At 36.6% G+C, this 23,070-nt stretch overlaps 1 protein-coding gene across 1 annotated transcript in view; it reads right to left on the reverse strand.

Annotated features, from left to right (window-relative positions):
• Nucleotides 1-23,070, reverse strand: part of ENPP1 (ectonucleotide pyrophosphatase/phosphodiesterase 1) — a 73,091-nt gene that overhangs the window by 17,136 nt on the left and 32,885 nt on the right. The window contains exons 2-17 of the mRNA XM_082730392.1: nucleotides 21,028-21,100; nucleotides 19,450-19,566; nucleotides 18,520-18,645; nucleotides 17,404-17,464; nucleotides 15,108-15,205; nucleotides 13,130-13,209; nucleotides 11,763-11,882; nucleotides 10,605-10,714; nucleotides 9,731-9,796; nucleotides 9,152-9,224; nucleotides 6,400-6,508; nucleotides 5,300-5,431; nucleotides 3,437-3,468; nucleotides 2,351-2,478; nucleotides 1,158-1,227; nucleotides 370-457 (exon numbers count right to left, since the gene is read on the reverse strand). Coding sequence (XP_082586518.1) covers nucleotides 370-457; nucleotides 1,158-1,227; nucleotides 2,351-2,478; nucleotides 3,437-3,468; nucleotides 5,300-5,431; nucleotides 6,400-6,508; nucleotides 9,152-9,224; nucleotides 9,731-9,796; nucleotides 10,605-10,714; nucleotides 11,763-11,882; nucleotides 13,130-13,209; nucleotides 15,108-15,205; nucleotides 17,404-17,464; nucleotides 18,520-18,645; nucleotides 19,450-19,566; nucleotides 21,028-21,100 — 1,483 coding nt within the window. The remainder of the gene's footprint in view (nucleotides 1-369; nucleotides 458-1,157; nucleotides 1,228-2,350; nucleotides 2,479-3,436; nucleotides 3,469-5,299; nucleotides 5,432-6,399; nucleotides 6,509-9,151; nucleotides 9,225-9,730; nucleotides 9,797-10,604; nucleotides 10,715-11,762; nucleotides 11,883-13,129; nucleotides 13,210-15,107; nucleotides 15,206-17,403; nucleotides 17,465-18,519; nucleotides 18,646-19,449; nucleotides 19,567-21,027; nucleotides 21,101-23,070) is intronic.

Consider the following 23,070-nt stretch of genomic DNA (forward strand, 5'->3'; position numbering starts at 1 on the left):
ACTGCTACCAGAGGTTCCGCCTTGTTTGGGTCCCCTTCACAGACTCCAAACTCTTCCTTAGGCTTCCACCCCAGACCTGTTTTAACTGCCATATAATGAAGCCCATGGCCTGGCAAACTGGTAGGCATGGGTGACGTATGACCCTCCCTCCTCTGAGTGCCCCACTTTACCTGTGTACAGCCTCGTGGAAGAAATGTAAGTCATCAGATGGCACAATCCCCATATTTTTTTTCAATGACTCTGGGTCAGGAAGAAGGTCTGGCTCCCCTCATCATCAGCTCCACACAGATGCCCACCGCTGACCTACTTTGGATTTTCCCATTCCAGCTCTGTTTTCAGAAGAAATGAAGGAAGCCTGTTCTCACTTACCACACATTAAATTATAGACTTCGATATTTTCAAAGGAATCAACTTCAAAGCGGTGCTTAAATCCAGGTCCATAGCCGATAAAGAGGGCCTAGATGGGCCAGAAAAGTAACAGTGTGTCAATTCATTTCCCCTGTGTATGCAGCTGGTGACAAAAAAAGTATTTTATATTATCTATGCTGTACATACATAAACTGGTTAACATAATCGGAAAACTACCGTGTCCATGGATTTGGTGGGATACTGACTGAACCCATGTTGCACATCTAATCTAAGGACATGTGGGATACTTCTCTCAGCTTGACTTGACAATCATAATGGAATGGATGATGAAATCATTGTTCATCTAGGAAATGTGATATAAATGTCACTCTGCCCATTTCACACAGTGCTACAGGCATCAAATTAAATCACTGTTATGAGTATATTCTGAAATTTTAAATTTATAGGTAACTATAAGACATTATCTTCATTTAGAACAAAAATATGATACCTTTTCTCCTATTAAATCACTACTTTTCACTTAACAGTGTGGCGATATTCTTAATGGGGCACAAGTATATACAAAATAACTATGAGAAATTTAGTGTGAGGTAAAAGTCACATGTTCATGAAACATGAACATAAAATTTTAATGTAATGCCCAAAGTAAAACAGTTCTATAAAATTATAAGCTACATTGATTCTCATTCAACACATACAATCACACTCCACGTTTCTAAGTGTATAACTTTATATAGTTTTCTTCAGATATAAATCATTATTTTTTTAAGAATAACAAGTTTACTTACTTGCATATTTGAAAATAAATTGTCAGAACCATGGAATCCATTTCCACAATGTTCCTTTTCTGAAGGAGCCCTAATTTTGATATAATATGAATTAATGATGCAAATTCTATTCACAGTGTCAGATTTGTAATCATGACATTATTTCTGTTCATAAACAATGTTACTATTTGGTTAAGCCAAAAAAAAAAAAAAGGTAAACAAAACCACTGGGCTTGGGAAGCATTAAGGGGTCATCCTTATCTTTTATTTTGTAGATAAATCAACTGCATAAGCAGTGTGGCATAGAAGGGAAAAATCACTAGCATTGACACAGAACTAGTTCTGAACCCTGACTATGCTATTTACCAGCTGTGACTTTGGCAAGTTAGTTATCTTCTCCTGGTTTCAATTTCATCATGTTGGGTTGTTTGTACAAAATAAATGGCTTAGTCTAAAGATATCTTTGGAATACAGGAGATGTCTGCGAAATATTATATGAGGTAAGGACAATCCGTTTCTTCATCATCTCCACACAGATGCCCACCATTGACCTACTTTTGAACACTAAAAGCACAGCTCTCTAGTGAAAGGAGAGAGACAGTGAGATGTTGTTCACTGCTTAGGTTTTGCTTTACAGCATGGCGTCCTGGCAACCATCAAAAGAGTTAATTATCATGTTTTGAGATATTAACAATATTAACCATCCAAATAATTTTCCAACACACCAAAAGCTGAGGTGAAAAAACAACTCTAAGAAGAAAATAATTGCTCATTATTATAAAGAACTTTTACCAATTGTTCACTGGATTTAAAGGTATTATTAGGATAGCTGTCATGTGCCGAAGAGATACAATGGTTAAATGGTAATGCAAATGTAGACATAAGAAATAATCAATATGGATGTGAGCAGAGCAGCGGTTCCTAGCTGGCCCTCCCCCTAGGGAACTTCTGTCAAAGTCTGGAGCCATTTTTGGTTGGCACAACTGTGAGAAGGGTGCTTTTTCATCTAATTGGTAGAAGCCAGGGATTGCTCTCAAACATCCTACAATGCACAGGACAGCTCCCCACAACAGGGTTGAGAAACCCTGGGATAGAGCAGAGAGAATTGCATTTGTACAGTTTTCATATAACAACATTGTTGGAAAGGGTCCAGTGGGTACACTGAATTACAAACATATCAGGGCTACATTTACGTGGAAACCATCAGAACTTACAATGCAAGTTGCCACTTAGGGTCCAAATAGAATGTCAAGGGCTCAATCCTGTCATTTTTGGCAAAGTGCAAACGTTTCGGTAAGAAATGTTTCAGGTAAGGTTTGAAGTGCTGGTTTGGTTCCCGGCACTGAAATTATAGAAGGTAAAGAAAAACTCTTATTTCCATATTTTCTTACATGTAAACTTCTCTTGAAATTGTTGAATTCTGTATGAATTTTTTCCGATAAAAATTTTACCAGCCTGCGTAGTAAGTCACAGATGCAAAAATAATTGTGTTCTTACTACTTATACAACGTACCAGCTGACCATTCCCAACAATTCAATACTCACATTTTTTACAGGAAATTAGATCTGATGCATAAAAACCCTAAACTCTTAGACTATGTCACTCAATTTTATATGATTTACCGCTGATGATATTCTTTTCAAACACTTATAACTACAATGTTAAGAATTTTCTTTAACGCTTAAAACGAATCAAGTAAAAAAAAAAATGCACTATAGATAATTTATCACCATAGATAATTCATCACCAAGATAAAACTTATTTTTTAAGTGGACATAAAAAAGACTGGTAGGAAATATTTAATAATGCTAACAGTATCTATGGGGATATAGCTATAAATTTTTTTCTTCTGTTTTTTTCCAATTACTTCTTTACCTGCACAAAAATTAAACCATGACAATAAATGAATTCTTAAAAACCTTTTTTGGAAGATAGATTTATTTATTTGAGAAAGTGGGAGAGAGTGAGGGGGGAAGGGCCAAGGGAAAGGAAGGAACAGATTCCCTGGAGAGCAGGGAGGCTGACATGGGCTCAATCCCAGGACTCTGAGATCATGACCTGAGCAGAAAGCACACGTTTAACCCTCTGAGCCACCAGCCTTCCCCTTAAAAACTTTCAATGCCAGCTTACTGGGACATGTCCTTAAAGATCTTTAAAAACAACAGTGCATCTAAATTCTGGCCTACATACTCAAAAATTCTAATGCTAAAATCCCAAGAACAGATACTGAACCTCTTTTCTAAATATATCTTAAACAAAACTAACAATAACTAGATCATGAAAACATAAAGATACTCACAGAAAGATTTCTGGCAAGGTCTTCATAATCAACTGAAGGGGGGCAAAGATAATAATTAATTGTTGATGGTATGCTACAATTAAAAATGAAACAAAAATGCTGAAGTCAGACTCAAACTCTATTCTTCAATACCAAAACAAGTTTCAAGCAGCTTATTGAAATCATTATGTATTAGTTATTGGCAAGAATGAGAGAGATTGTTAGGAACCACTCCATGCCTGTGAAATTGTGTCATACTATTAAATGAAAAGGCAAGTTACGAAGTATCTATCCATCCATCTGTTCATCCATATGTGTGTCATCCATCTGACCATCCATCTATCTATCCATGCATCTAGATCTAGTATGATGGCCTGGTATAAAAATTAAAAAACAAACACGTCTTACATAAGCATACCAGATATCTGGGAAGACCTATTCCAAGCCTAGCAACGTTTATCTCTAGAAAGAGGAAATCAGTTGTGAATAACAGAGGTTTAGGGAAACTGCTACTTTTTACTTTACATATTTTGATATTTGATAATTCCAGAATTTTCAAATAAAAAGGACATGGAGGACCTTAGAAAAGAGGGCAAACAGACTTGTTTTGAAACTGAATTTGCATAGCAAGACCACAAATGTAGTGTACTCTGGACTACAAATCAATAAGTGTGTAGCTTTCCAAAGATTCTTCTAGCTGTACTTTATGTAAGTTTGAGAAAATTATTCAGATAAAAGAACATGTATTGTATATACATCTTATGTCTGTATATTGGTAAATAAATACAGATATAGTATTTTGCTTTAATTTGGAAGATAGAGGCCTAATGAGGTAAAGGTGTCATCAAAGCTTAGCCATCCCATCCTAAATAGTTCTGGGCACTGACCCCACCTGTACAGTTCTTATATCAGGCTTTGTAACAACCGTATACTACTTTTATAAATTAAAACAAAATACGAATTAAAACTTACAAGGCATGTATAGAGTCTACGCTGAGTGTCACTATGTTAACCTACTGTTTAATATCTGCATGAACACTTTCCTGAAATAAACTCTATTTCTCCCCATGAATATTCAATAGTTCTATGGAAACATACAACATTCAGTGCCCAAACCTAACCAGTTCCAATAAATGTCACACAAGCTTTTTTCTCTTTCTGTTTCAAAGTTAACTGTCACAGAAAGATAAATAAGACTTGCTGGTGGTATCTGAAAGTTACCAAAGACAGCAATCAGAAAGTAGGCAATAACAGAGGTGGAAACAGTTAGGAAATGGACCTCACTTGCAAAAGAATTAATATTTTTAGAAAATTTCCTGGCAGTTGGGGTTCCACATGTAGTCAAGAAAGAATGTGAAATTTCTTCTTTTCTGTTTACAAAACACATTCTTACTGTGTTTTGGAATGGTCAAGGAAAGTCATTTCTGAGGACAGAAACCAGTTGTTTATAGAATTTTAAGAACTACAGAAGTGCCAACATTCCTCCTCATAATAGAATATTATTCCAACATCTCTAAGCTATTTTAATGGAATGTCATTAATTAAACTTGAATACATGTAGCCGAACTTTTCAGGTTTTTTTTTTTTTTTAGTATAAGTAATCTCAAACCTAACACAAGTAAAACACACACTATAACATAAAATTGTACTAAGCTCATCAGATAATATGCTTAGCAATGAATAGCAAAGATAAGTGGTTAGACCTGTGTCTTCACAACCAGTGCCTTTATAAAATCTTTCTGGGTGCAGAAGATCTGCACTGGAGAATTAATCATGAAAAGGAAATTAAGTTTAACCATTGCACTTTAGTGTAGAGATAGAATAATTTAGAGGTATGTATTCTGAATGTAATCATATTCAATGTTAGCAACCAAATATACTTACATGAAAAGTACTTATCTGGGACATCAGAGGGTCTCAATCGAGCTGCAGGTCCATATACAATTTTAATATCTTTAACATCTCCCAAATATTTATTCAGATACACATATTTCTTGCAACTGCCTTGTTCCATGCCTGGGAGAAAAAAATTCTCAAACATGTTAGAACTTTAATAAGGAATTTTACATGTAGAAGAGAATTTCTTTCACTTCCAGAATTTAATTCACTAACTATGTGCTGAGTGCTCACATTAGTTAAATATCTAATAGGTAAGTCACAGAATTTCAGCCATATATACCACTTCACTCCCCCCCCCAAAAAAAACCTTTTTCCCTTCCTTCATCCACAATTAGTTTAATATTTCTTATTTATGTATTATAGTATCTTTTTTATGAGGAAGAATATCACAGTTTCAAACTGAAGAGAAATGCCTACTCATTTTCCCCAGATCACCTAGAATATGAATGGTAGCATAAAATTCTCAGTCTCATTCCAGAACTGTAGCTTCTTCGGAACAGAACTTCTTACAATCATTTCTAGAAATAGCTTTTAGGAATTCTTTCTGAAGCAAACAATAACAACAAGCAAAAACAAAAAGAAAATTGTTTTCTATTTTCTTATGCACTCATTGCTTCTGTACTCCTAAGGCTGTTACACAAACATGTTCTAAAGGTCATAGTAAGAAAAAATGAAATTAACATAGTGCTAGAATTTATACTCCTTCTAAAATCAGATTTTTCATGCTAAAGAAAATAAGAAAAGCACATAATAATGTGTTCAAGTTAAATCTAGAACTATTAGACTAGATTTATCAAAATTTAATATTACTTTTTTTTTTTAGCTATCTAAAATTCCCGGTGTAAACCTTCCCCAAATCAGGAGATGGTTGCACTGTTATTGATAGGCTCTTAGGTTTCTGTGAATTCTGTGTTTTACCTGTACTTTATGTCTAATATAATTTTTTCCTAAAAAATTTCCACAAAAAACTACATAAAAAATTTAACTGTAACAATCAGAAGAAATAAGGTCACAATAACTAATCAAGTAAACTTTTTTGGGAGCACCATTTAACCTGAAGGGTAAATGATGCAAAGTCAGATTACCGTGATCTGAAACAAGGATAAGGTTCAGGCATCGATGTAAGTTCAGCTCTTTCAGACCATCCATCAGCATGCCAACCATGTTGTCAACCCTCTGCAAGACTCTAATGACCTACGAAAGGGAAGGGAGTTCATGTGATGGATTCCATACTAATGGTTATTTCTACATAAAACTATCTCTGTTAATACAGGGAAAGTTCAGTGGATGCAACTATTATGATGAACTGATTTACATTAGGCTAAGCCAGGGCAGGTAAGGCAATGCCCGTTAACAGAAGAAGGGCCAAAAAAATAGTGGGGGGGGGGGGTGCAAATCCCACACATGCTCAGTTATAAATATTAGGAATGACACCAGGGGATCTGATTGTCTAACCTGTCAAAGATGTTAAAATTCTTCATGAAATGCTTTTTACAGTTCTTATATTGTATTTGATTTTTAAAATTAGGAGGAAAACAACTCATTATTTCCTTACAAACTCTATGGATATTGAATATGTTTTATTGCAAGGACACAGAAGAGCAAATGGTTTTAGCAACTTGCTTAACCTGCTTTTCTGCTCTCCTTGCAAAACCACCTGAGGAAAATTCTTGGCAGTTCTACATGTGTTTTCTGTTGTGCATCAAATCTGTCTTGTCTCTATGGTCAATTAATTTCACTGTAATATGAAACAAGCTCCCTCAATGCGGTCTTTCATTTGCTTAAAGCTACCCAAGTAATTCAAATTGGATCTTTTTTTATTGTAAATTTTTCTTTTTTTTTTATTAATTTTTTATTTTTTATAAACATATATTTTTATCCCCAGGGGTACAGGTCTGTGAATCACCAGGTTTACACACTTCACAGCACTCACCAAAGCACATACCCTCCCCAGTGTCCATAATCCCACCCCTTTCTCCCAAACCCCCTCCCCCCAGCAACCCTCAGTTTGTTTTGTGAGATTAAGAGTCACTTATGGTTTGGCTCCATATCACTCGGCATCAGGGAAATACAAATCAAATTGGATTTTTTTAAGTATTTAAATAAAGTGGGTTCCAATGTGCCATTAGAATTTAAAAGAGGTTACACATTGGTAACTATAATATAAAAAGCAATGGGCTCAATCTTGAATGCAGATGAATCAGAAAAAGTAGTACTTTGGCAAATCTTCAGTGAAATTAGAAAAGGCGGCACTAACGTTACAATTCCTATGATCTGATAATCAGACAATTACAAAATGATCCTTAGACTTATTTGTAGCCAAACTGACCTGGACAGGACACTAAGTTCCCTTAGTGAATGAATAAAAATTACACTAGCATCTGGCCAATTGTCAAACCGACATAACACCGACAAGAAGCTTTCCCCTTCACTGATGATAATGTGGTTGCGTTGTCCGCCATGCGTCTTCCTTACCCCACGTCTAAGGACCATTTGTGCTTAGTTGAAGGACAGAAGCAAAGCAAGGACACATGGAATTACTAACTACATTGGAGCTACTACAGATGGATTTTGATGGAAAGATCTGGAGAGTAAATACAGCCCTAGGTTGAGGGTCAACTTCCCCCTCTCTTCACGCTCTTTTAGCTGACAAGATGGCCCCCAAAAGAACCTATGCTCTAAGGGGGCACATTTGGAGTAAACCCGGGGAAAGGGAAATCAGGAGAAGATGGATTAAGCAAGTGTTTTAAACTCAAGTGAGAAAGATGAGCTTATATTCTTCCCTCCTGCTGTTGCTGAAGCAAGAATTTAGAGCAAGTAGCACTCTCAAAACCAGAGCTCGCAACTGACACATGAAGATGGGCTCTGCTCTAAACTCTGAACTAAAGAGTCCTTGAGGCTCACCAACAATTTAGCTTGGGGGTAAAATTCTAGCTATTCCTAGTCTTTCATCTCCTAGAGTCACATGGGGGAAAAAGATAACAAAGAGTCTGAGATTAGGGACTGGCTACACTGATTCTCCTTTCCTTGTGACTAACAATACTCACAGATCCTTACTTCCTGTTTCTTTTCAGACTTCTGGTCACAGATAAAATATACATCATAAGGAAAGTCGGCTTAGAGATACGAAGAAAGAAGCTCAAATCATTTTCTGTTTTAATGCTTCCTCTGCTCCAAGATACAAAAATCATATGGCCACACAAACACTGAAAGCAGTATTTGCTCTTTTAAAGCTCTATACAGATTACAACATAGCCAGGAGTGAGCTAAGCTCCTTCAAGAGTGTCAGGTCAAATACACTGACAACCTTAGTCCATGAGCTGTTTCCCCATCTCTAGCTTCCTAGTAACTGCTCAATAAAACCACAGTAATTTCAAATTCTCTATAGTTTTGACAAAATTTCCCATTTTTTGATGCACAGGCTCTGTTGTGAACATGAGCTCAGAGATTAGTGATATATCTCCTAGGGTAGAGAGGTCACCGGAAGCTTCTTGTGGCATCTGACTAATTCTCTTATTATAAATAGAAAATTAGAGTTTTTCCCATTTATAACATTTCCAAAGACCCCTTACTTTTTAGGTTGATGTAGGGAGAAACGGAGTGGATAAAGGCTTTGGAATTGAGAATATGGGATTTACCCTCAGTTTGAGTTGGCACTGTCGAAAGTACAGACGAGACAAATTCTCCCTACCATTATTTTTATGAAAAGTCATCCTCTGGTTTAGTAAAATTGTGTTTACTACTCATTCCAGAATCATGGAATCTTAGAGACTGGTCTAGAAACCTGCTTCAAAGCAAGGTTTAGTTAGAAGCAATCACTGATAAAATGATACTTACTTCACTGCTGACCGGTCCATATGAATGACCTGAAGAATCTGGTTCTTCTAAATACAGAGTGTAAAAGTGTGGTCTAAATCAAACAGCATCAAAATGTAATATTTTATAAACACATTGTAAAACAGAACGGAAAAAATAACTTAACAATTGATAGTGAGTCTACAACACGGCGCCTGGGTGGCTCAGTGGGTTAAGCCTCTGCCTTCAGCTCAGGTCATGATCTCAGGGTCCTGGGCTCGAGTCCCGAACTGGGCTCTCTGCTCAGCAGGGAGCCTGCTCCCCCCCCCTTCCTGTCTCTCTCTCTCCTTGTGATCTCTCTCTGTCAAATAAATTTTAAAAATCTTCTAAAAAAATAAATAATAAAAAATAAAAAGTCTATAACACTGGGATAACATTTCTAAACTTGCTGAGAAATTATTTACAGGTTTGGAGTTCTTCAAAATGCTCCATAAAAAGAGTTTATTTGGATACAAAATGCCAGAGACAAGTGCAATGTCTTCTTGCAGCTCATTTTAAAATATTGTGTAATTTCTATAAAACAAAGGAGTATTTCCCATAGAAAATTAGGCCTCTACATACCTTTCATCTTTAGGAAGCTGCAACCACTTAAGAATAGTTAAAATCCTTTCTTCAAAAGGTACTGAGCTAAAATTAAGAACAAGCAAAATGAAACAATCTGTGACAATTGTTGAGTTTAAAATACCAGTGATTTTCTTATGCAAAATAGCACTGAAAGACTAAAACAATCCCATGCATTAACTGTGTTTGAAGCAATGCAGAAGTTTTATTTGAAAACTCAATAAAGGAACAAAGGTTAAGCTTTACACATAATTACACAAATTAATTCCTTAGCCCGTCTTAATATAAGCTATGCTCAGACTCAACTAAAACAAACTCTGTTCTATAGAAATGCTTCACATTTTTTTTTTTTTTAATTGGAGAGGCTCACACATTCTCTCTCTCTCAAATAAGTTAATTTTTTAGGGGAAAAACAAACAAATAAATAAATAAATATTTGCTTCTTGTATCTACTCAAGGATGTTATTCCTGTATCTGAGAAGAGCAATTGCTACCAGGTGAATGACCTGTGTGTCGATACATTCTATAAAGCGTACCTCTTGGACAGCTCACTTGTTCATGATTCTTAAAAAGCCACAGTCACCACAACTTCCTATTTTATTCCTGCCCAAGGATCTGAATGCAAACTCCAACATGCACCAGCACTTCTTAGAAAACCTCTAAAAAAAACTCAGCCTAGTTTTGCTGTCCATCCATCTATCTAAAACTTACATACCCTCCATCTAAAAGGTAACTGAGATAGAGTTCTTATTCTGACTGTTCTCATGTTTCAGCCAACATATCACAGAAATGCTAGAACTTAGCACTTGATAAAAAGGAGAAGCTGAGATTTAGAACAAATGAGCTGTTCTGAAAAAAGTGCATGTATACATACCCATTATATATTTTATAGATGTCTGGGAGAATTCCATTAATTTTCACATCTGATCCTGGCCAAAAAAAGGTGCCACTTCTCAGGCCTTGATATTTCGTGGTGAGCCAAATCTGGGGAAGAGAGTGAACCCAAGTCAGAAAACTATACAACTGTGCATCTGTTAGGCAAGTATGTGTTCATGGGACATCATTTTCCCCAAGTGCTACAGGATTTCTGAAGTGAAGGAGCTTCAGCAGTGAGACTACAGAATAATCAATAGGACACTGGACAGCAGCAACATGAAACGAAATAGAGAGCACTTAACCTAAAAAATATAGACGCCATCAGCTGGAAACCTCTGCAACTTTCAGAGCCCTAGCCTTTGATTTTAACAGGCTCCCCTTGCAAGAAAAAAATATTCCCAAACACACATGTGTTTTATTTGTTGACATTTTTATTATGTGACTAACACATATTAAGCACCTCCTGCCAATTACAATTCTAAATAGTATCCCCAGAAGCATCCCAATTATTAATGTGGTTAATCCTCACAATAACCCCCTGAGGTAGATAACAGTATCATCTACAGTATAAATATAAGAAAACTGAGCCACTGAAAGAATAATTTGCCCAAATTCACATAGTTTCAAATATCAGCACTAAAATATGAATTTATACCCTGCAAATTAAACATCATGCTTTTTTTTTTCCTTCTAAGAGGAATATTGAGACTATCCAAAAAGACCCCACAGAATTTTTGTGACGGTTTTTTAAAAATACAAAGAACACATACAAATTATGGCCAGAAAGAATCTTCTCAGCATATACAAATGAAGTCAGAGTTTACCTCCTTCAGCAACAGTTTTGTATGGATCAAAATATGGCCCCCAGACTACGGCTACAAACTACTAGTACAAGAAGGTAGAATTAAGCAGAAAAGAAAAAAAGTTCAGAATTTCCCCAACCTGGCTATGAAATAAAACTACACCCACTGCACAATGATACAAGATTTAGGATTATCAGCATTCCCTTTCATGTACAAAAGGATGGCCACAGACAGGATCAATGACATAAGTTATTAAAAGCTCCAGGGAACCTGTTGTTTTACTCTGATTGAAAGAGATGAGAATAATTTAAAAAACAAACTATTTTAGTAGCTAAAACAAACAAACAACTCACTGGTTCTCCTTTGTACCAGGCAGGATTAAATTTCTCCTTACTTTTAAGTGCAAAGAAAGCGTTAATTTTGGGATCATATATTTTATTGTCAATTATGCCATGGGATTCTGGATAAAGCCCCTAAAAAATAGAAAAACAGGATTTATGCAACTTGTGAGGGTTTTTTTTTTCATTTTTTATTTTTTATTGACATATAATGTATTATTAGCCCCAGGGGTACAGGTCTATGAATCGCCAGGTTTACACACTTCACAGCACTTACCATAGCACATACCTCCCCATTGTCCATAACCCAACCACCCTCAAGCTGTCAGTTTTTTAACATGAAATAAAGTTCAAGAATGAAAGCATCGAAGAGAAAACAGGTAACTGAAGCTGCAAGAAACTTAACGTAGTTTAAGGAGAGAAGAACAAAACAACGTGACTGTCAAAACACAACCAACCACTCAAGATTTTATAATATAGTATTTGCGTTTTAAATTATGTAACAGGAGAAATTAAGTTAGGAATGGTATGGATGAGGAGCTATATAAATAGGCAGCCTCCCCAATTTTTTAAAAAGATTTTATTTTTATGTATTTATTTATTTGAGAAAGACAGTGTGCAAGTGGCGGGGGAGGAGCAGAGGGAGAGGGGCAGGCAGACTCCACGCGGAGCCGCGCCCAACGTGACCCGGATTTCATAACCCTGAGATCACGACCTGGGCCAAAATCAAGAGTCAAATGCTTAACCAACTGAGCCATCCAGGCACTCCTACAGCCTCCCCAAGTTTTAAAAAAAAGTGTCCTATTTTCCTTTTGCATTGCTGAGTAAAGCATTTCTGTGGAACAAACATTTAGTTGAGTCTGAGCATACACTTGTATTAATACAGGCTAAAGAATTAATTTCCGGGCTTCAACCATAATGCCTAATGAATTTGACTATTTTTCTGGACTCCAATTAAACTGGGAAACTTTGAAACAAAAACAGGGCTGCAATCCTATGAAGAGTCAGGCAAACTGGATTGCTTAAACTTATATATCAAGGTGATCAAAAAGACAAGTTGAGAACCCATAAATGTAGGACAAATTTGTACAAATAGAGCAAGCTACAAAACCATAAGAAGAAACAAGACACAAAAATTGGAGAATCTTAAACTGAAAGGAAACCAAGAAGAGTCTTTAGTCACTTCTTTTCAAGATGGAAAACCTGAGACCAGAAGGTAAAGTGACCTTCCCCAAATTAACACAATTAGTGGCAAAGACTAGGTTTCCTCGCTTAATCACATATTGGAAAACAAGTGATCTGATGTCTAATTATTGGTTCAAAAAATGCAACTTTTACACCTCTCTTCTGTGAACATACAAAAGTTGGAACTTGGAGCTTACCGTGACAATGCTGTAGTGATTGGGAAAAGTTTTTGTTGGATATACTGGTCTCATGTTTTTGGCGTATGTTCCACAGTTTTCTATAAGGGAAACAAATTAAGGATTGTTATTAAGTGCAACTGACAATCTGTTTACTTCATCTAGCTTTCCTGCCAAATAAGTCTAAACAGCTTTAAAAAAATAACCCCGGAGGGATTTATAACCATATAAAAATTTAGAGTTAATTATAAAGCAACATTGTAGAATCAAATTCAATGTTAAGAGTTAATTTTTCTCAAAAAAATATTGAACAAAATAATTAAGCCAATGAAAGAATTATCCCATGTTATCAATAACATAAAGTTCCAGAAGGAGCATGTACAATAATGACACCTACTATAGCTCTGTCCGATATTACTTAGTGGTCATATACCTAAGTTATATGAGGTAGTTAAAAAAAAAAAAAAAAAAAAGAAAACCCTACACTGATGCCAAAATCTGCAAAATTAAAACAAGGCTGAAGCAGCAGCTGAGGGGGACAGTGTCCCAGTGTGAAAATCCAGAACCAGCTATGTCTGGACAAACTCAACACAACTCTAAAGACAAAAGGCATCTTCTGGCTTCATGCTGGAGAAAGCACAGAAGCCAGACTGCTCTGGATTTAGCCTTGGTGTTATACTCACGGTGTCATGCTCCTTTTCTCCAGCCTCTACTACTGAGAAAAAAAAACCACAAAAACTAATGATTCTAGCATTTCAATAAATCACTGCTGAAAATGTTCCTCAAATTAGCAAGTGTCTATCTATCTCAATGCCTTTCAAACAGTGCAGAATTACAGGGTATGTCCCCTAAGTATCCAAAGCTAGGGCTTAGGCTGACTGTGTGCTGGTTCCTTTAAAAACTTCACATATAGTACCCACAACTCCTTAATTCTGAACCTGGGATGCCATCTTTGCTGCCATGGAAACAAAGAGACCCCTTAAGGGTCACAAAGGACCAGATTCAGGCCTCAAAGCCCGTGGGCCTAACTGCTAAGAACAGAGCCTTCCTTGACCATGACTGCTTTTTTGCTAAAGATTTCTTTTCATGTCAATGATTACTTATAAAAATTATCTCTTCTAGGTAGAAATTAAAAAGAGACATGTTTTAAAAGTTTCCCAAAATTATTTTGGTTCATCATAAAAGAAGTAAAATAAATGCACATGTGTAATTACTGAGAGTGATTTTCGTATTTAAACTAATCTCATATACTCAAGGCTAATAAGTAATATTTTAGAATTCCAGAACACTAAAATCACTGTATTAACTTCTATTTCAGCCTCACATTACACTGTAACTACTTAACTTCTCATCACTGAGAATGAGCAAAGTTCTACAGTTTTTATGCCCATATGCAATTCTTTTCCTTTCTCAATAAGCAGTGATGATACAAGTGATACCCATATAACTGGGGCTTAATGTGATTTAAAACTTGAGCATTAATATTAAGACCACTCTACTACTGCATCAATAACTTACAGAATAGTCATTCAATTAAGGCCTTGTATGAGGCAAAGAAATTGGAAGGATGCTACATGATACTATAGGATAACTAGCAAATATTCTACACTACTAGAATCATATCAGGAATACTTTCAGTTTTGAAAATTCCATTTTAAGATGTAATAAATATCAAATAAATGATTTTTCCACAAAAGGAATCCAAAATTCTAAGAAAAAATACATACATACATACATACATACATACAGGTATCTATAGTGTGTGTGTGTGTGTGTGTGTGTGTGTGTATAAACTGTATTACCTTAGAAGTATTTAAAAGGCAGCTTCAACGTAATTATAATATTGGAGACTAATTCCTTATCATCAGGTTCAACTTCTTCATCATAGGGATGTTTGGTAAAACACATCCTGCCAGTATTTTTCCAAAGAAAGCCCGCATCCCTAGTCTATCTCACTGAAACAGTGACACTCCCAATAGTGAACTCTGAAGTTACTCACTTAGTTTGCTAATAACAGGAAGAAGGCCACCCCAGGTGTGTAAATATTCTGCCCTGAAGCCATCCAAGGAAAATAAGAGGGTCGGAGGCATTTCAAACCTGGATAATGAGAAAGGGAAAAAAAATGTTTAAAAAAGCAGATGGAAGACACAAATCCAGTGAAGGTTCTTTTCCTCCCTTGGCACAGGTCCAATGAAGATTTCTCACTTAGGTCAGCCTGTGATCTAAAGGAAACTAACATGTTCAGCAAGCATCCTTATAAAGGAGATTTCACAATGATATGCAATATACATGCTTTTACATTTCATTATCTGTATGATATAAACATATATCATCAAATAGGATTTCTCAAGCACTCAGACCATGTTGAACCATTGTATGGACACTAGCATTCATAGTCCCTGCTTATTCCAAAAGCTGGACCAAATGCTACTAAAATATAATAATATTTTCCCAGTTTGCAGAATGCTAATAAATAGCATTCTCTAAATTCCGTTTTTATTTACAGTAAGTTTTTTCCTGAACAATCACTTTCTGATATCATCTCTATATGAATCTGCTAGATGGTAGCTCATATCACATAAACTATATATATAAAATTTAGTTTTTGAATTTACTATATTGAAAAGACAGTACTATTTAGTAGAGACGTTTGAAATGTATTCATTACTTTTTAATAAATAAACAACAAGGAAATGAACCAAAGCTAGGAATAAACAATGAGGGTATGTGCACATGCACACATGCAAACACAAACACACACACACACAAAATGCACGTGGTGTGGAAATCCAAAGGAGGAGAAACATTTACAGTGATGCGCTCAGTCAAGGAGAACAACTATGGGCAGCTGTTATACAGCCAAACCAGAACAGGCATGGTTCAGAACTTCTGAACTTATAATAATACCTGGTGGACGAGGAGAGTTATGGATCACAGGCTCACCATAAAAGAACTTCCCACTTAAAGTTTACTGAGTAATTTAAAATTTGACAGTAAATGCCTAACTTTGCCTTGCCTTTTTTCAATTCTACCTCCTCCTCAGCTTACTCTCTCACACAAACACAAAAGGAAAAAGAAAAAAAAAATTGGTATGTAATTTCCACTAACTCATGTTTGCACCATAGCTCAGTTAGAAGATTCCAGAATCAGATGCATAGGGTCTCAATGGTCCATCACTGTATAAAATCATTTGTATTCACTCAACATAAAACATAAACTACTCATTGTGCCAGTGTAAATTTTGTAAATTATAAAATTTACAAGGTAAATACTTCTAGTATCATAACACAGGTTCCTAATTACGATCTCATTGTAAAGAAAGGAACAGTTACATTTCCACTAAAATGATCAATATTACAACTGAAAACTCATCATGAGTATGTAGAAGGAAAAGAAAGATTCAAAATTCACTAAATCTAAATTTTCCAATAAACCTTGGACTTAAAGGACAGCACAACGTACAAGAGAGGTCCCTTTGAAAAAAGTCTCTTCTACTGTGATTTTTGGTTTGGGTTTAGTTTTTGCTGCAGCTACTACTATTGTTTTAAACAAAAAAGTACTCTCTCATCCAAAAAAAAAGAATACACATCCTATAAAGCAAAAATAAATTATATACAACAAAAAAAATAAGCTAAAGCACAGCTTTAAATATTTTAATAGTTTGGAAAAAAATGATGACTTTAAAAAAGTAAAAATGTATTTCTGAAGATGAATAATTCAAATTATATGAGCTAAGAGATCTCAATTGGAGCAGAGGTAAATGTATGTAACATCTTCATAAAATCCCCCCTCCCATGAATTGCACACAAATTTTTCTGATGGCCTAGCATACATAAGGTACTGTGAAAAATACTTTAAGGGCAAAAAGAACCAAAATGAATTATAAAAATTATGCAACATTCTCTCACAGATACATTGCTTATCCCTCTAATTTATAAGTGAACCAAAATATAAAAACAATTAAAAGAAAACTGTAAAGTGATTTGCTACAGATTTAACTCTCAAAGCTACAAATGGAAGTAAAGGGTCTTCCTTCCTAAGGAGAAAGACAAAAGATTTCCACCCACTGCTCATGAACACTACAGACTAAATAGTCAATAATCTCTCTTTTTTCTGTTAGCTTCTGGAAGAGGAAGACATTCCATAATTAACTACACCACTGGTGCCCAACACAAGGCCTGACTAAAAATACCATTTAATGAACCAAGGACTGGTTATTATTTTTATCTTTTCAATTTGGAAAGAGAAAAAGAAATAGTACCTCAGAAAAATAGTATTTCAGAACATCATCTTACCCTGCTGGACACTCTGGCTCATTAATGTTCTCACATGTTTCTTCTACCCAACTTTTCTCTCCTAAAATATTTTCAAGAAATAAGACAAGTTGAACACACTGAAGAGTACCAATGATTGTGATGCTGGGAGACATTATGAAAGGGTCCAAAACAAAAATGTCAACAGATATATAGATAATATGGGGCATGATTCTAGGAAAATACAACAAATACAGGAAGTTACACTCTTTCATAGTAAGAGTTAGTTTATATCAGAAAGAAAAAAAATGTGTAATTGTAAGACTAAAACACATTACTGTATTCGCGAGAACCGAGAGGCATCTTTTTCACTCTTTAGTTGTTAATATTTTCAGGCAAAATTTACAAGCCTCATTTTTTTTTTTTAAGATTTTATTTATTTATTTGACAGAGAGAGATCACAGGCTCCTTGCTGAGCAGAGAGCCCAATGTGGGGCTCGATTCCAGGACCTTGAGATCATGACCTGAGCCGAAGGCAGAGGCTTAACCCACTGAGCCAGCAACCCAGGTGCCCCTACAAGCCTCCTTTTATCCACCCAACAACATCTTCTAGTACTAAATCCTCGATATCATAGTTCCTCTCATATCAATTGCAAAGAACCCTGGGACAAAACATCAGCATATCATCAGTTTACATAATATCCTATGAGCCTGAGCTGTAATTTCACATCTATTCTTTTAACACGTGGCAGACACTGTCTTCATTCACTATGAGGGCACCTGGGACACCGAAGTCAGCCAGGACAGCAAAAGACATCTTTCCACAAGGCAGCATGAAATATGGAGCTGATGTCAAAATAACATGAAGGGGGCGGTAGCAGGAGAGGGAGTGACTATGGCTAGAACATGATTTGCTGAGCGTAGACAGTAGTAATTCTTTACCCGACGGATGGGTACAAAATTCACTGTGTACTTTCTTTACTCAGATGTGTTTGAATCTTCCCTTGGTAAAATGTTTTTTTAAATATTTTCTCAGCCAACATAGTTGATCCCTAGGTAAGACTCATAGTGTAAAAAATGACCCCTCTGCAAAACCCCACCACCACCGAGGAGGATGGCGAGCCGCCGTGGAACAAGATGGATATGTAGAGAGCTGACCTTGGCACACGGCGCTATAGTTGATACAGCAGTCGCCCTTGTCCCTGCAGTCATCGGAACAGGAGCAAAGGCTTCTGGACAACCTTTTTTCACCACATCTAAATTTGCTGCAAGTCCATATACGTTCTAGAAACAAACAACAAAATACACGTTACAGTCCCAATTCAACACATCTGACATGGACCCAGACTTGCTCTCTTCTGGAGCAGGATCCACAAGACACCATGAACACTTTCATAATTCGTAGGTCTTCACAGAGCCTGCCACTGCAGTGGTCGAGCTGAACTAACAGACAGAAAACATGCAAGAAACAATTGCTATTATGTTGCTAAAAAGAACAGAATTTCATCATTTTAAAACATGGACAAACATTATTATCATATAATTCAGGCTTTTTCCTCCAAACATCTTCAGGGTTCTCAAAATTTAATCTGAATCTAACCCGTTCTCATTTAAATATTAAATATGCAAGCCATATGTAGAGAATCCAAATCAAACTGAGAACATTTCCATATTCTGATTATTTTATTTTGAAGTGTAAATAGACACGTAAGTACACTGAAACTAATGTAACATTCTGTGTCAACTCTACACTTCAATAAAAAGAAGAAGATGTATAAGAACTCTTGTTTTAATGAGCCCACATTGAAAATATTCATATATTTCAAGCAGACTTTTGACGTTAGTTTAAGTGCAAATTAGATTATACTGGCTTTCAGCATACGTTAAAACGAGGCATGGTTTGGCTAGCCATAAAGGGTTGAATAAGGCAAAACTTGTCATTTTTTTTCTCTAAGGAAATACAAAAGCCAAAATTTTAAAAATCTCGAGTGAGTTAGATAAATCCCATACCTAAAAGATGCAGAACTTATGTCTGATCTTTTACTAATGTCCACGGCCCCTTCTTTTTCCCTGCATATTTTTATTTACCTGGTTCTATACATGTCTCCTGGTAATCCAGACAGCAGTTTCCAAGGTCAACGCAAGCGACATCACAGCGGCAATTCCCAAATGTTCTCTCAAAGCAACGACCTTTGCAACTTTTAACTAAAAATAGTGAATACTGCATTAGAGCTTTCAGATCACAGAATCACAAAGCAATCAACTGACAGACTTAAGATAGATAGATTCAAATCCTACCTGACAGAACACGGATGGTGAAATAAAGGCACCCAAGAATCTTTTCAGAAATACTCACAGAAAGTGGCACAAAGAAAAGGCACAGAGTTTTGATTTTATCTCTTGTCATAGAGAAATAGAACTTTTAAAACTGATTACAAACCCGACTGGGGCTTATAAGACTTAAATCCTTACGGCACGGTAAAGAAAAGTCAGAAGGAGGACTTGTGGTGAATGTTTTATGCTCAGAAAAGATTGGCTTAGACAGCAATAACGTTCTCTAAAATTTTGTATGTGAGGTTAAGATTTTAAAAACGATTCTCTGAATATTTCAGAAAGAAAAAGAATGCCGGACATACCCCATCCCCAGTCTTGGTTTATAAAAGAAGTAATGTAATGTCCCTATGCGAGCTTTCTGCTGGAGTGACCCTCCCCATCACCTAAAACACCCATTTAGCCTTTAGGCCCAGCCTAATGCATGAACTCCCCAAGTCAAGGTATGATTTCCTTTTTTAAAGCTTTTATAAAACCTTGTTCTTTCCCCACCCTCCCCCACCCCCGTCACTTCCTTCCATCGGAACTAGGGCATTTGGTTAATAGCCTGGTCTCACACTAGACTCCCAGCTTCCTAAGGACAAAGACCAGTATACTGTGTATACTGTGCATACTGTGTCCCAGCAGCCCACAAGATGCTGGGCTATAGTTGGTACTAGCAAGTTTCTGTTAAAACGGATACATGGAAGGAAGATTTTTTATTAAAAACAGTAATTTTATGTTGTAACCGTTTACTACATACTTGGAAAAAGCTAGGTTTTCATTAGATTACTAAAATCCACTTGTAAGATAATACAAATCCAACAGAAAAAAAGCAGTAATCCTAGCTCCTGACCACCAAATCCCACGATTTTAAAAGCAGTGAGGACATGTAACAGTAAGTTTCGGGTTGCCCAGTGACACTGAATGGTTACCTAGTAACCCCGCCAGGACTGCTTCAGAGACTAACTCCCTGGGGAAAGAGTGTCCTAGGAGTCCCTGGAGAGGCAGGGAGAAGGCTCCACGGGCCCAGCACCAGAATCTTTAGGCCATTATTTGCTTGTTTGTTTGAATTTTTTTGTTGTTGTTTTGGGGTTTTCTCTTTGTTTGATTGACTTTTTTGGTCCAAGGCCGTCTTTGTTGTTTTAGGATGCAGTTCTGCAAATAAGTAAAATTTTATATGGCCGATTCAATGAAAGAGCTTCAAGAAGGCTCAAACCAGCATCAGGTCTGCCATAACTACGGACCACCCACAGATTAGGATATAATGCTTTTCTCAATCATATTCTGAAGAAGTCTAAATAGCAACACACATACACACAACTGTGTGTACATGTGAATTACTGTAGTAATTACCTTCTTTGGCACAGCTTGGTTTCAACCCAAATATACAACCAAGGATTGTTGTTAACACACAGACTGACAATACCTGCAGAGAGAAAAAAAAATTATATGGCTTCAAACCCTTTTATTTCATCAAATGTTTCTGAAGTTGCTGGTGCTGCTGTTTCTTGATGTGCTTTGTGAAAATTCAAACTCCACACCTAAGCTTTGTGCATTTTTCTTTATGTATGTTATACTTCAAGAAAAAGTTTACGTAAGTGTTAGCAAACGAATCTATGCCATCGAAGATGAATGCTTCCAGAAACTTCCCAGTGTATGCAAATGAATCCAGTCAGAATTTGGAAATAATTAAGGGAAGGAGAGAGGAAAACAATCTATTTAGAGGTTCATTTTCTTAATTCTTTCTTAATTCTTCATTTTTTCTTCATTCTTTCTTATTTGTTAATCCACAAAAGGCAATGTGAGACTAGTAGATGCCTCTTTTACATAATTTAACTACACAAACCTAAACAATATCCTAACATGCCCCATGCCCCACAGCAGCTTGTGGGAACAGGCACTACTAGACAGGACTAGGCACCTGCACTGTGGGCCCAAACGTTACCACACACTGGTTGTGTAACTTGGGGTAGATCACGAACATGCTCTAGACATCAGATTACTCCCCTATACAAGTAAAGGGCTAGACTACATAGATCTCTAAAAATCTTTTCAGCTCTAACATTTTGCCTCTTTCTCATTCTCCACTCTTGGGGCCTTTGGCATTTTAAGATAGACAGATATACCCAGAAAGAATTTTTACTTGAGAATTAGAAAAGGAGCAATAATAATAATAATAATAATAATCCATAGAACAACCCTCTATATTTTTAGCAGCATGCAGTTTCCTTGACAGATCTATGGAATCTCACTTAGCAGGAAAATCCAACAAACAACGCATTCAGTACCAACTATGTGTAAAGCCTGAATTATGCACAGGAAAGAGGAAGATATTCCTCAGGGAGCTTCTATCTGTGCGGGAAAACATAAATATGAAAGCATAAATGGCTCATATTTGGCAGGTACTAGGAGCAGCTCCCATTCCACAGTTGTTTAAAGAAGGAGAAAGGTTGCAGTGGTTGGAGAGAATGAGATCAGAGAAGGCTTCAGGGAGAAAAGCTTTAGCCAGGACTCTGAAAGGGGGAGATGATGGTATGAGATGATAGATGATCTGATAGAGAACACTTGTAGGAGTAAGGACAGCATCAGGACCGTTCTGAAGGAAGAAATGGAAGGCAACAAATGAACAGCGAGCAGCCTACTTTGGCGAGAACAAAGAATATGCAAAGGGGAATGAATGTAGTGACAGGTGGAGTGGTGTTTCCCCAAAGCCAAGCTAAAGAGATAACAGAGACCAGAGGAATGGGTAAATGGGACAAGGTGGATGGTGGGTGCAGGCTTTTATGAACTCGCTCCCCCAAATGGGACACCAAGTTTAACTGTATATGGCAGTTGCCAGGTTAAGTACTGGATACTCAGTAATAAAACAGACATGACCTTTGTCCTTGAGGTGCCTAATGTCAAGTGACTGCAAGAGCTAAAGAGGAAGGAAATAATAAGTAAACTGAATTGGCAGGTCTGACTTATTTCAGAAGAAAATGAGGGTGAAGGAAGAGGGAGCAAGAATATAGTGGGTCTCAGGCGCCTGGGTGGCTTGGTCAGTTAAGTGCCTGCCTTTGGCTCAGGTCATGATCCCAGGGTCCTGGGATAGAGACCCATATCAGACTCCTTGCTCAGCAGGGATGCTGCTTCTCCCTCTGCCTGCCTCTCCCATATCTGTGCTTGCTCTCTCTCTCTTTCTGACAAATAAAATCTTAAAAAAAAAAAAAAAAAGGATATAGTGGGCCTCAAACACAACAGGGTCTAGGTGAAGTCTTTCCCCTAGGAAATAAAAAAACCTAAGTGTATGTATATCCACTGAAATAGGGAGTCACCAGAGGAAGAGGTTGGACAAACAAGTAAACATTGGCAAACAGAACAAGGTACTAGCAGAGCACTAACAGATTCCCCTAAACC

Source organism: Mustela nivalis (assembly GCF_964662115.1).
Source record: "Mustela nivalis genome assembly, chromosome: 5".
NCBI lineage: Eukaryota > Metazoa > Chordata > Mammalia > Carnivora > Mustelidae > Mustela > Mustela nivalis.